Here is a 15282-nt window from a genome sequence, read left to right on the forward strand (position 1 = left end):
AAACAAGAAACCAAAGTATTTTTGGGAAAGTACAACTTTCAAACTGAAAAGGACTGGAAACATTGTCTGTGAACCATCACATATTGAAACAGTAGAACTTGTGTTCAGTACTTAAAAAAAACAGAAAATTTGATCGATACTACAACATTTTATCCGCTATCAAAGTATTACAACAATGCAACCTTTTATTTAGACCTGTGACAGTAGGTAATCACATACATTTGGTGACATTATTCCTTTTTTTGCAGACTGAGATTGAGGGAACAGTGGATGACAATATGTTTTCTTTTTCTTTGTTTGTTTTTTATAAATTGATAAAATTATCTTTTTTGTGTTTATTGTAGGGAGGTCTTTTGCTTATGAAAGGATATTCCAGAACATGTCGTGGTGCAGTGCCTATAGCAGACACAAAACTCACATATTGGAGAAAGACTTAGAACAGGAATTTTATCAAAGGAACTATTAAAGTTTGCACAATAGATTTATTTTTTGATAATGCTGGAATTATTATGTGGCTGGCCTGGGAATGCCTTGCCCCCCCCCCCCCCCCCAGAGAAGCTGGATGATTTGGCTAGGGAAAGGGAAGTCTGGGCATCTTTGCTTAGACTGCTGCCCCCGCGACCCGGTCCCAGATGAGCGGGAGAAGATGAATGGATGGATTATGGCAATGCTCTTTCTCTCTGTTTTTCAATCAGTGGGTCCCATAGCTGCAGTGCCTCTACTGGTTGATGGTTTGCACTAAGCTGGTTTTGATAAGTCATGTTAAAACCTTTGTCGAAGAAAAAACATATCATCTCGTTTATATTAAAGTCATTAATGGAATTGTGATGTTAAATACATGTTTTTTTTTTCCCTCGCTGATCAATTTTATTTGTCCATATCATATTTTGTGTGACAGTTAAAATGACATGAATGGCATAAGATCAGATTGTTCTTCAAATCCCACCCGGTGCCACTCGAAAATGTTTTCTGCAACACTGCTTCAGTCTGCAATCTCATTTATCCAACTTTAATGCCACTGTTGTGCAGCAGGCATCACAAACCTGCAGTGTTGAAAACGTAGTAATGACAAACACAGCAGAGAAACACAGACGGGAACTCAGTGTAGGAAAAGGAGCATTTCTAATTTTTAAAACTCAAACCACTTAGTATCTTGACTGTTTTAGTTGTTTTTAGCTATTTTGACTCGATCCTGAAATTATTAGGATAGAAATGTGTAAATAGGAAAAACATAAACTCCATGTTAGGCAAAATAATGGCTTGAAGGGCTTTTGCTTTTTTAAATTAATTATTTATATATTAATTTATAAATTTAATTATAAATTAAATCATCTTTACTAAAAACTGTTTTTCTGTAGGGACACATGTTGGGACACATTAAAGTTGGGAATTGGAATGTGGCTAGTAGTGAAGTATGCAAATCATAGTTATTCCGATATAATACATTAAAATACAAATCCACAACCTACTTTGAATATGGTATATGGATTTTATTTTTAATAAATGTATTTCATAAATTGTTCAAACTTTCTCTCACTCATTCCAGGTGGTATATTTCAGGTTCATCTACATCCATGTCCGAGGATCAGACTTTTTTCTGAAAAAAAGACTGTAGAATTATTTTATGAAGAACTGTTGTACAAATGTAAAATATTTTTTGAAGACTATTCTGAGTGGTAATCTGACCTTTTCTAAGCAGTCCCATAGAGTCTGATTCACGTCTGTATTAGTCAGAACGTCTGTGTTTTTGGTATTTTTTCTTTTTCTTTCAAACTTTTTGAAGTGCCTCATCCTTGGAGGGAATTAAAAATGACCAGAAAGATGGGCTCAGGATCCTCATTCGTTCCCAGTTGCTCACCGAAGGGTTTTTTGCTTGTATCTGTATTGAATTTTGTGAAACTTTCCCCGTACTTGTGGTCAAATTCTTCAATGTTCTTGAGAAGAATTACTGCATAGCTGATCTCTAAAAAAGATGCATCCAACTAAAATGTTTTATTCAGTGAACTGTTTGCTTGGTGCATGAGTGGAACAAGCAGAGGGATAAAACTGCAACCCTATTCTAATAAGGAGCTTTCTGTTGCTCCTGGGTTAGAGACAATGAGGGCGATAAAGAAGTGAATTTGGCTGGTTATAAATCTGTGTTGCTCCCTGGATCTCTCTTGCTCCAAACTGAATAATAAATCAGGAAAAGAGGGGACGAGTGATAAGTGGAGCCCAGCTGCCAGGGATGTGAGTTGTATCTAGGTGGCCCCGTTCTTCCATCCAGACAGACTGCTCCATCGACCCTGGTGCTCAGAGGGACTCAGGAGCAGACAGCTGCAGAGTGTCTGAAGCAAAGCTCCCCATCCACACGCTTACATCTCAAAAATAGATCAGCACTGATGCATCTTGGCCCCAAATCTCCATCGGACAACCTGCATCCTCTTGAACCAGAAATAGTGAGTCTGAAGTTAAAGATTTGAAGTCTCAAAGTACCGCAAATATATTATAAACGATCTGAGGCGTTTTAATTGCAGCCTCATAAGTGCTTGTTACATGGACAGATGAAACTATTGAACAACCAAAAGAACCAGATAAAAATATACTTTTACCTGCAGAAAAAAAACTTTTTATGCACAGAAAATATATTAAAAACTTAAAATTTTAAACTCTTTGAGTCTACATTTTTCCCTGCAGAATAAGAATGGACTAAAAAGAAAGAATATTATATTTGTGACGATTTTCCACTTTTTATGTGCAATATTTGTGAATTTGTTAAAAATGTTAAAGGTCCATTGCCATGTTATTCTTAAGCCTTTTATAGTAAACAACATCCATGTAAATGATAATATATTACCTTTGTCACACAAATGAACCTAGAAGTACGACGACTCAATCTCTGAGGCACCGCCCATTTCATGACATCTCCCTGCAGTGTGTCTGGGTCTCACCCACAAAAAAATACAACATCCAAACTTTTGCAAAGATGGATGTGCATATTTTTTTAAAAAACGTTTTAAATAAAAGTGTTTTTGCCAAACACCGCAACCTCTGTGGAGAAAGTGTGTGTGTTAACCTGGGGGCAGTGCAGACTCTTCCTGGAAGGACTGTTCCTCACTTATCTACGTCACATTGTGAGAACCCACTCATTTTCATGTGTAGGGAGCAGTTGGTGTTTTAGGAAGAAAACTCTGAAATGCGTGAACAGATCAAAATACTGCTTTGGTGTTTCTTTTTGTGAGGAATTCACATTATAGTAAACTTAAAAGCTCGGAAAATTGATTTTGCATGATATGAACCCCTTTAAGTTTTTCTTTAGCCTGATTAATTTCCTGCAGGACATTGGCTATTAGTTTAACCCAGATGTTAATAAGAAAACAGCATTTTGTAGTTGGAATGTCATTTATCTGAATTATAAAACCAACAAAACATAAAAACATTGGCGCTGCCATAAAGCCTGGAATTTACAGATGAAGCCACATGATGGGGGAATAATCTGACAGTCTTTCTTGTCTTTGGCTGACATTCCTCTGCTTAGGCAAGAGATGACAAATTCTTAGGACATAAAAAACGGAATTGCCTGATCAGGAGGGCAGGCTGTGTGGTGGGGCGGAATCTGGAGACGGTGGAGGTGGTGGCATTATGCTGTCCAAACTGGACAGCATAATGAAGAACACTGATCATCCCCCACACAGACTCTTCGCTGACCAAAGGATCGCATTCAGCGACCGCCTTCGCTCTCTGCCATGCTCTACAGAAACACTCTGGAAGTTCTTTGCACCGAGTGCAATTAGACTGTTCAATGCCGCTGGGAGGGGAGAGAGCATGAGGAGGAGTCACTAAACGGGCATCTACTTTTACCACTTTTATTGCTCTCATATTTTTATTCTTTTTACTCTGTTTTAAGTGAGTTCGATTATTTTTATGTTTTTATGACTATTTATTACACAATTACTTTTCAAAATGTCTTTCTATTGAAAGTATTGTGTATTTTGTGGAGCAATGGATGGATAAGCAAGTTCCCTCGGTATTAATGAAGTACTTTATCTATCCACCTATTAGGTAGATGAAGACCCTGCATACAGGTTGTTCCTCCAAAAGAAGAAGTCGTGTCAATAAAGAAAACAAAGTTCAACACAACAAAATAAAAAACAATCAGATAATTACAAGAAAAGTTTAAAAAGAAAAAAGGTAATCCCTCATAAATAATATTTATGGTCAGTGTACATTTTGATTGATATGAATGTATTTGTGTTGTTTTTGTTGGAAATGAATAAGATGGAGGCCAAGTTAAATTTGTGCTAAACATCATTGGGACTAAAATCAAAAGTTGTTTTTTTTTCTCTGGTTGCCAAGTCAAGATTTTTGATTTAAAAATAACAGAAAAAATCCCTCCTTTGGAATTCATATTTCAGTTAAACCTGTATTCTGCTTATTTCAATCAAATACTTTTCACTTTTAATCATTTACATTCTGAATACTGATGAAACAATTAACAATGACTTCTCAAATGTTTATTCCGTTTCTCTAAATGTATTTGTTTCAGACAAAGTAAAGTGACTCAGCCCCTCCCACATACAGCTGTTGTTGACTCGTACAAAGAGTTTGATCACGGCTGCAAGCAAAAAGAAGTTCATTCCTTCCATTATCTGGTTCAATTGTTTGTTATATGATTAGAAATGCATTTGCAGGAGTCTAATTATAATTCGATAAAAACACTGTTATATCCAACCAAGATGGCTACAAGATAGACAAACATTAGCAAGTAAGACAAAAAAACTGACTTCAGATCAGCTTTTTTGGAAAGAGCTACTTGACCATATCCACTATTCGTATTTTTGACAGTCGTGGGATATAATTCTGCAAAGGCAAACAAGCCTAACCATTTCATTAGTCATGGAGATGATGTATATTGTATATATATTGCCACTTAAGGTTTAAAAAACATATTTTTTTTATTGTAGTTAGATTTGACTGATTAATAATTATTGGTGTTGTAAACAGGGCACTTAACTTTCCCAGTTTCTTTTTCCATTCTCTTAATATCTGCGTCAAATATAGATAATCATTTTTTTTTTTCATTTCAACACATAACAAGTTGAATTTATTTGACATGAAAGGTCATAGGAAAACTTTCCAGCACAAGTTGACAGTGTAGAGCTGCAGGAGCCTGCACACTCTGCAGATAATTGAAGTCTGGAATTCACAGCTCATTACAGATCTCACACAGGTTACATTCCCAGCAGGGAAATGCAAGAAGCAAAGCGAGGGGAATAATTTACAATGAGAGAATACAAAGCAGCTCTAATTAAGACATTGATCAAGCCTCTGACTGATGACTACACCACACAGGGTGTGATATCAAGCAGAGCCAGATTCAATAGATATGTGGTTTGTTTTTTTTGGAGGAGATCTGATGCTTTGATCTGTGACTTGATTTTTAAGTTACTGTGAAGGCCACAAGTCTGAAACACCCATAGAAATTCAACAGGTCTAGAAATTAAAGCATATCTGACATAGCATTGAGGTAAAAGGCGTTATCCATGGAGTTACTTTGAGTTATTAAATACTTATCCAAATAATTTTGGAATATTTATGTAATAGTAAATACTGGTCAAGATTTTTATCAATCTTAAGGGGACCTCAAGTAATAGTCAAAATATCAAAAACATTAGAAACACCGTTTACACTTTGACTGACTTTTAAAGCCCCAAATCTTCTTGTGGCATTTTTCTCATGATGGAGGGCATATATACAGAAAATTGGGTTCAAAATTGCACTTTTTCATGTATGTCTTCATTAAGGTAATTGAATCAGGAGCAGACAAGAAAATACTGTTTGAATAAGATTGTATTTTATTTCTGCTCTGAGTTCTTAGCATCGGAAAAGGGGGGGCATGGTTGCCCACAACTCAGAGCGGTGTTCACACCAAATGCATGTGGCAGGACAAATTCGCATCAGCAGCCTCTCCTTCACTGCACAGCGAAATCTCTGCTCGCCGCCTGTCCAAAAATGTGTTCCTTAGCTTGGTACCCTGGCCACATGTGGGAGAAGCTACCAGCTAATGTTTTTAGCCTGATCGCTACATGGAGTGGTGTCTGTGTTTATCTCATTTACAATGCATGGAAGACACGAATGATAGTGAGAATTCAGGTTTATTTATTTTAAAGGGCTCTACAAAAACATTGGTAATCACGTCTCCATGTCAGAGTCCATGTCTCTCCCGGTACAGAGGTCTTCACTCCCGCTGCTGTCTTTAAGGCTTGCCCTCCGGCATTAACCAGAGAGGGTAAAAATAAAAACAAGGACTAAATCAGGGAACCTTTTTTGTTATTGATCCGCCATAATGGATGTGTTTTCTTTCCTTGCCCAAAGTGGGCAAGGAAAGAAAACGGCGACCTGACCAGAGTTCAAATTTTTTAACTGGCCCACTGTTGCACGGCACCCGAATCACGCCGCGCTAGCCAAACTCATGCTGCTGCCAGACCTTCGCACCGCACCCATCGCTCAAATCGTACTGCATGACCTCAGATCGTGTCTGTACCATTGACTCAACATTGAAATTGGCCCTCTCTGCCGTGCAAACCGTGTTCAGTGTGAATGCAGCTTAACGACCTACTGTCACTCTGCAGAAACTGTGTCCTAGAAAACAAACAGGTTTTTAGATTTTGTCTAAAAACAGCATAATCATAATTAAAAGACCACTGGAAATTCTTTGAAACTAGATCAAAAGATGATCAGAGTGGGAACGTAACAAATACTACAGGTAAGGCAAGGTTGAATGAATTTGAATCTTATAAAAGTTTTAAAATTGTAATAACAGAGGGATCCTCAAAAGCAAAAGTATGATAGCCTCTCTGGATGAGTAGGAGCAGCAGCAGGAAATGTGGGTTTGTGATGCTACCTTCGACCTCAGACGGGACAAAACAATGAACTTGCCTTGATTTTTTTACAAGCGAACTCTAAATAGCAAAACTACAACCAACTATATAGTCACAACAAATACAAACAAAACATTTGTTTGGCATCAACACAGAAATGCAGAAACACAAATGCGGATAATAGTGTGATCATTCACAGTTTGCATAAAATATGCTTATAGGAATTTTATCTTAAAAAGTGAACTGTGTCCACAGATTATCACAGCATAAAGAAAGATAAGTGTTGTTCAGTTGACCTGGTTACATTTATATGGGTAAATATAAACAACAATTTGTATATAAGAACTGATGGTGGTGCAAGGATGTCCAGTATTGATTGGAAATCAATGAGTGGGGGGGTCGGTGTGAAACAAAGTTTAGCAGAGAAACATCCCTGGGGTTAAAGGGTTTCCTCAGTGTGCTGCAGTTTATGACTAACCCAAATCTTTATTCACACTTGAGCTCTAAAGCTAAGCGGGAGCCTAGAAACTGTAATCTGTTCCTGAAAGACCAATCGAATGTGTCTTCCTGATCTAATAAGGAAACTACTCACAAAAATGAATAAACACCTCATCGTCACATAGTGTGTGGGGCTGCATCCACAGAGCTTGTTGAGGTTTTAAATTATAAATCTAGTTGTTCTTGTACAGAGTCACTTTGGTACTCTTGAACACATGTCATGAATCTTATCCAGTGGGTTAGCCTTTGCCTCAGCTCCACTTCCCCACACATTTTTTGTTTCCACACACATTCAGATTTGGAATAAATAAGTAATGTACATGCATGAAAAAGAAAAATGTGCACTTCGTCAAGTGTGAAAAGTCATTTTGTTTTTATGGAAGCATTTTCCTAACATGAATGTTTTTTCAAATGCCATTTAGGTGTTCAGTTAGTTTTACTGGAGTGAAACCATTCATGATATTTTGCACTATAAATAAGACATGGGCAAACCATTGAACAGAAGCCACAGTCTGTCTCCCACATCAGGCAGAAATCAATCAGCAGCTTCCTGGAGAAGCACCAGCTGGAATCTGAATCGCCTTCGCCATTTGGCCTTGTGGAGGAGATTGTCTCAATTTTTCCTCGTTCCAGCCGTTCAGTCCACAGCAGGATTCTTTATGCCTGTAGGAGCTAACTGTATTTCACACTTTTTTATTATTAATATTAAAAGGTTAAACTGCACAACGCATTTATTTACTTTTTCCAAACTTAAATTTACTACGCCTAACAAGAAAATCTGTGTTAGAAAAAACTCTCAGCTGCAATAGGTTTTAAGAAGGGTTTTATTATTTGGTTTATTATTGCAAAACTTGGTTTGGGTTTTGTTCTTTAGCATTTACATTTTTTTATTGGGCTAGTAAGGCAGAACTGAAGAGTCCATATTGCGATCTTGTGCTGTGTGGTGCTGGGACCCTGCTGTCGGCAGAGCTCAGTAAGCAGGAAGGGACCTGGATGAGAAAGTGATGGTAGAAAGAGTCTGTTGAGTTAATTATTAGCCAATGTCAGAGCTTTGAATCTGATCCAGGATGTCAGTGAGAGAGCTTAACACTGCTGTGGTATGTCCTTTCTGGCAGAAAATGAGATGTGCAGCAGCTTTTTTGGATCACCTGTAGAGGCTTGATTATGCAGGCTGCTAGTCTGCCTAAAGGTGAGGTCTGATCTACCATATGTTGTAGAGCAGTGATCCCAAACCTCGAAACCACAAATACCAGTCCGTTGGGCAGGCGGTACAGGGCCAAAGAGAGGGGAAAAAAAATCAATTTGCATTTTATTTATAATATGACACTAAAGGGAGTTTATTTTGGGAATTTACTGGATTTTCTCACTTTAAGCTATGGCCGCTTTAAGAAAAATTAAAAAAACCCAAACTAGCATAGTTCCCAAAATCAAGCATATTTTGAAAGTTTCTTTTCGCAAAAGAGAGCTAGTGAGGAAACTGTATTTAACAGAACCAGGAGTCTTTACTCCAAACACAGATTTATTGCAAAAGTTGTTCCCATACACCATAATGATTAAAGTGCACAGTATTCATTAACTGGCTATCTAATGTTAAAAGGAAGCTGATAATAAAATTCTTGAAATTTTGGATTAACATTTATTATTATATTTAGAAATACAACATTTAGTGACCTATTTTACCAACTTTCCAGAAGTGAACCTGCATGCTGGCAAAGTGGAGGGGATGTCTTCTGTAAAGTGAAGTCAAACATCAATAATGAGCCCCAAAATTTGGTTAAAATGGACAGAGATCCCAAGTGGATGTTGAAGCTGTGGTGGAAGGACCAACAGGAAAAATTAGGACTGCTGCTTTTCAGAAATTTATTTGAAGATGCTTTTTGCTGAGATGAGTTGTTCTATTATGACACTGTCATAACAGAAGAAGAGTTATGTGTCAACGACATGGAAATGGTAAGAAAAAAACTATACAAGAAGACTATTGACTGTATATCAGAATCAGTATATGAGAACTGGACCAGGTGCATGTAACATCACCCATATAAAATGACTTGCGTCCCGCTCCAACCAAACAAAGTCAATTAAGTCGGGGTTTTGTTTTGTTTTTATACGGATGCTGCCATGTTAGGACCAGACAACATCAGAAAAGCATTTGGTCTGAGTCAAAGTTTTTATAGCAACAATTTTAACCAATCAGGAGTGAGCTTGTTGGAAGTCGACACCCCTACCACTTGAAAGTGGTCTACACAAAATCTATCAATCAAACATTTCAAACGTTTGATATGAGACCACATGCTTTTATTGAGGCATCTGATTGGTCAGTTTATAACAACTAACTTGAACTACAGAGAAAATATGAAAATAAAATAAGGTTTATCGAGAACATGTTAGAAAATGTATCAATGCAGAAATGGTTAATCTGACTATTAAAAAGACTGAGTTAAAGCTTTATTTCTCTATAGTCTATGGAAATTTGGCTTTTTTGAATTAGGAGACCATGCATACATAAATACATGCCTACATAATATACACTTTGCATACATCTTTATATGCAGTCATTGGAAGCACTGGTGAAGCTAAAAAGAAAAAGTCAGAGTAGTGTTTGTCTTGGGAGCTATGTGGTCATGAATCTCTACAGGAAATCTAAATCACCCAAGAGCTAAATGTCTTTTTTTAATCCAGTTTGTGAACTTGCCTGGTAATCTCGTGCATAGACTAGCTTTAAATGAACAGGCCAGATAAATGAAATAGGACAGATTTGGTTGTGAGAAGTACGAGCCTCACTCTGCAGGATTTACTGCAATAAGGCTCCCGGTTGGCTTTATTAGATGTTCTGCTTTGAGTGCAGATGCAGTCAGTTTTACGAGACAGCAGGTTTTCAGACCACCGGGAGGTCAATCATTCAGATTACCAGACGTTCACCCAGTGTTGCTCAGAGGATCCAAACTGCTGAGCATCATGACTTCCTTTAGTGGATTTCTTTTCAAAAGAAATATTCATTCCATTTCAAAAGAGAAAAAACTAATTCAGAGAGAATCATGTATGTTTGCTTCTATCAATCAGTAATATTGCATGAACTAAAGGAACCTTCCTACTTTCTTATTCTGCGTGAACGACTGCTCTGAGTTTGTTCACCTGCTGTACACAGCTGGTGGGTAAAGGCTGTTGCTAAGACACCAAATTCTACATCCCGAAAAATGAGACAAATGTTTGTTTTAGCTGGATATTTCCTGATTTATTTTGGCTTTTATTTCCTTTTTACGTGCTAAAAAACAGAGATTTTGTGACATAACAAAGCAACATGGAACAAATTTAACGTGAGGGGTTTTGCTGCTTGAGGGCTGGTTAATTGATACTTACATCTTACAGTAACGTAAGCACATACAAGGTTTGCTGAAACGACACAGCAGTAACAGTCGAATAACACAAAAATGGCTCATAAAAAACTAATAAAGATTTGCATCCAAAATGCAGCACTCACGGTTTTGCTGGGGGGCCTCATGAAATTTGTTAACTATATATTATACTTACTTGCTTTGACCAATGCAAAATAATTTTTACACTTAAGGGTAGATTTTCCATTTTTTTCAAAATAGTAACAATTAAGGTGTCTATAATGGAGATATCACTAGAAACATAATCCAGCTGTTCATTAAAGAACTGGTCATTTACCATAACCTCCTGAGACTAGTACTTTCGTTTGGATTGCTTTTTAGTTTGACATTTTTGCTCAAGTTTTAGAAAGTCTAAATTTCTCTATATGTGCACAAAGGGTCTCAAGAGGACAAGACTAAAACCAACAAATGTATAGCTTCTTCTTCCACTTTCGGCTTCTCCCATCAGGGGTCGCCACAGCGAACGAGTCGCATGGTAAATTTGGCAATGTTTTACGCCGGATGCCCTTCCTGACGCAACCTTCTCAAACCGGGCTTGGAACCGGCAGAGGTAGAGAAGGGAACAGGGAGCAGCCCGGAGTCGAACCCGGGTTTCACGGACGGAAGGCGCCGCAAACCAGCACGAGCTAAACTGGCTCCCTGTAACAACAAATGTATAGCTAAGCCTCCTTTTTTAGAGCTAAGGGGCTTGGGGGTGACACAGGGATGACTTCTAGTTCCTCTCTCCATTTTTGCCCTGGAGCAACTCTATCTGTAAGTCACCACTGGTGTCCCTTGTTGATGTATTAAAAAGTTGAGTGAAAAGACAAAACGATTGTGGGGGAAAAAGTTGCTTAATGTCTTTTGTGTTACATTAAATGTTTATATAATCCTTATATAAATGTATACAATTATTCTAAGCTTTAAGCCCATACAAATAAATGTGTTTGCATGTTTAAGCAACTATACTACACAGCAGTAGTTATACAAGTGAACGTTACATTCGCACATCCTCTTCTGCTTATCCAGCGCTGGGTCAAAGGGGCATCAGTCTTAGCAGGGAAATGCCCAGATCTACCTCCCCCAAGACATTTCTTCCATTTCTGTCTGGGCACTCCAAGGTCCTATGAGGTCAGCTGAAAGATGTAGTCCCTGCAGCAAGTCCTGGGTCGTTCTCAAGACCTCCTCTCAGTGGGACATACCCAGAATACCTCCCAAGAGAAGCATGCAGAAGGCACTGTTAAAGGGATGCCCACAGCAGCTAAACTGGCTTCTCTCAATGCGGAGAAGCAGAGGTTCTAATTCAAGCTTCTCCCGGGTGACAGAGCTCCTCATCTTATCTCTAAGGGAGCACCTAGCCTCCCTATGGAGAAAACTAATTCCGTCCTTAGTAAACTTTTCACCTATTCAGAAAGGGAAAACCTGAGAACCACGGCCTCCAACTTGGAGATTCTAATTCTTATTTCAGTTTCTTCACGGTCAATTGAGAACCGTCGCAGTGCACTGAAAGTCCTGGTTTGATGAAGCCTGCACAGCAGGCCTACATGCAAAAAGCACAGGCAAAATGTTTCAGTGACCAAACTCTCTGCTCTCCCTACCTGAGTCTAAAATTTTGTTTCAGCCCAAAAACATTTTTAAATAGGACATCCCTGCTGGAGTCTAAAATCCACTGGGAACAGGTTTGACTTACTGCTGGTAATAAGAACCAAGAAACCAGATGGCCTTCGGTGGGGCGCCACAGACTCCGTATTCCCAGAGCAAATCCTTCAGAACACTGCAAGAGACAAATAAAGATAAAGAAATCCACAAAGCACATGTGGATTTACTAGACCTATTCCCATAACTATCAAGCATTCTGTGTAAAACATAAAGCCAATCTGTTGATCCAAGACCAGGACAAAAACTACAGTATCCCTCCTGAGTAAGAGGTTCTCTTCTTCTGTGCCCCTGGAGTAGACTTTTCCTCTAAGGTTGAGTAATGTAGTTGGAGCAAACTCTGCGTACCAACAAGGTCTTGTGGTACAACAAGGTCTTGTGGTACGCAGAGTGGACCTCGTCTACCCCTGGTGCCACTAAATAACTTTTTGACTACCTTCTGCCTGGATGATATACTGGCCCATTACTGAGTACCCAGCCTTTACTTCCTTAGTAAAGGTAAGTTCACAAGATTAAGGAATATGCCTTTCGCCAATTGGCAATGTCCGCAATCAAGGGCAACAGCTTACCTACTGCACCCCCCTGATCACACCCTTCCATGTGTTCCTGTTAATGCTCAAATGGGGGTTTAAGTCTTCCAAAAAAATAATCAGGGCATACTCTGGCACTCAGGGCACACCTAGAGACTCCATGAAGGCCTGGTATTCTTTTCTGCTTTTTGGCCTTTTTGGCCTGTAAGCCAAAGAGACCTGTCCCACATCCAGGGGCAAAGGGGCATGACTGTCTGTTCATTGGGGTTGTACTTCAACAAATTGCAACTAACCTGGTAGGCTATGACCAAATCCACACCAAACCACCACCTCTCACCATGGGTAACCCCAGATTAAAAAGAGAGTCCACTTTAGAGTTTTCTAGAGTTGTCTAATTTTTACCAATAAAAGTTTATTTGGGTTAGACTGTATTTACAGCCAAGAGTTTGACTTGCCATGTCTAAACTAACCAGGCGTCCACACTGTCCTTCTGTCAGGAGTACACAATCGACGTCTTCTTTCGTCAAAGTTGGAGGGATGAGAGGCTGAAGTTTGATGGACCCATGCAGGTACTGCCTCTCAACAACCTGCTCGCCAGTAAGATTTGGACCCCTGATACGTTCTTCCACAACGGAAAGAAATCAGTGGCCCACAACATGACGACTCCCAACAAACTGCTGCGACTGGTTGATAACGGGACACTTCTCTACACCATGAGGTGAGTTACTTTCTTTAAATGTTCAGTTAAAACATTTCCATCCTTGAAAATCCTTGGAAAGTCTGAGTTTATTGAATCAAAAAGGATCTTTGTTAATATGTGAAATTTATAATCTTGGCTAATCTCTATGATTGGAAAAGAGTAGTAAAAAAATGAAAGTGAAAATGTTGAAGTTAGACATAAAAGCTGATGAAAGTTGCACTTGCTAATTGCACCAGCTCTGGGAGCTGATAGAGTTTAATGATGCACCTTTTTAAAGCAGTGTCTAAAACATGTTCTATCACAGCCACGCACACGTGTGCAAACACTGGTCTTCTTTGAAAATAAACTCTGGGTTTTAGCCAAAAAGTGCGTCAAATTAGACACCTGAAGATCACACAGCAAGCTCTGGGAAATTATAATGGATGTCTTTGACCACTGAGCCATTTCAGGGGCTGCATGATTAATGGGGAAAATAACTAAAAAGTGCACCTGACAGTTCCAGAAGGAAAGTCTGGAGCCTGGCGTGTTTGTGGTTTTCCATTTCATGGCAGTCACTTCTGCTTTTGTTGAGATAATAAACTGATAGCCCAAATGTCAACGTTTTGATGGTGCAGAATGTAAAATGCTATGATAATGTAAAAAGAGAAAAAGGTTTCCCTGTAGATGTGGACAGATCATGGTTTGAAACCAAACTGGGCCACGTCTTTCACATGGATCATTCCATCAAAGGACTGCGCGCCTTAGGTACACTGATTACCATCAGCCTCATTCACAAGTCACTGAAACCTGTAATTCACTGGAACAAAGCAAAAATAATTAAGTCTGTGCGGCTCTGCATCAGTGCCATGAAGGAAGACGAATTTTTATGACACTCGTCCACAAGGTCAGTATTGATTTCCAAGGGTGAAAAATGAAATGGTGGAAAGAATTTCATTTTCTTCTCCCATGTGAGCAAATCTGATGTAGCGGCAGTTCTGCAAAGGGCAAGAGAAACTGATTCAGCATTACCAACACTGCCTTGTTTGCATAACTGAGTAAATGTGTGGAAGGATATGGATTAAGTTGTGAGATGATTTCAGTCTTTTTAAAAATCATATTACACCCGTGATCTTCTTATCAGCTTGACAGAGCAGCCATTAATGTCATTATTCCCTGCATCATACAGTCACAGTGATAGTTTATCCAGATCTTGCTTTTTACACTGTAGATTTAAGTAACTAATACCACATTGCGGCATGCCTTTAGAAGTATTTGCACATGTGAAATTCATGGCCCTCTTCCTGCATAGTGTCAGATGATAAATTGATGCAGTTCTCAATAAACCGTTCCTGCTGCAAAGTTAAGGAAACATTTAAAACGTGCTCTCTGCACAGGTCTTAAGCTTGAATATGTAAATCCATTTTACAGGATGTGTGGAGTGCATCAGTATAGCACCCTGTGTTGATTGGCATTCCTCACTAGACAACTGCTTAAATCCATTAAATCAGCGTGTCTCCAGAAGCCGAACTGACAAATGCGGCGCAGGCCTCCGCTCTGCAGGACTGCATCATTCCTCTGAACGGAGCGAGCTGCTTTTGTCTGCCAGAGCTGCTGCAGCCGTGTTCTTCAGGAAGCATTTATCACTCACTGTCAGTTCACTTCAGCATTGGTCTTTGCTTTCAACTTCA

General features: G+C 38.9%; 1 protein-coding gene across 5 annotated transcripts in view; it reads left to right on the top strand.

Annotated features, from left to right (window-relative positions):
• Nucleotides 1-15282, top strand: part of gabra3 (gamma-aminobutyric acid type A receptor subunit alpha3) — a 177364-nt gene that overhangs the window by 135217 nt on the left and 26865 nt on the right. For all 5 annotated transcript variants that reach the window (XM_023962376.2, XM_023962377.2, XM_078930323.1 and 2 more), the window contains one exon: nt 13413-13633. In XM_023962376.2, the coding sequence (XP_023818144.1) occupies nt 13413-13633 (221 nt within the window). The remainder of the gene's footprint in view (nt 1-13412; nt 13634-15282) is intronic.

Source organism: Oryzias latipes, chromosome 14, assembly GCF_053564925.1.
Source record: "Oryzias latipes strain Hd-rR chromosome 14, Olatipes_Hd-rR_3.1".
Classification (NCBI taxonomy): Eukaryota; Metazoa; Chordata; class Actinopteri; order Beloniformes; family Adrianichthyidae; genus Oryzias; species Oryzias latipes.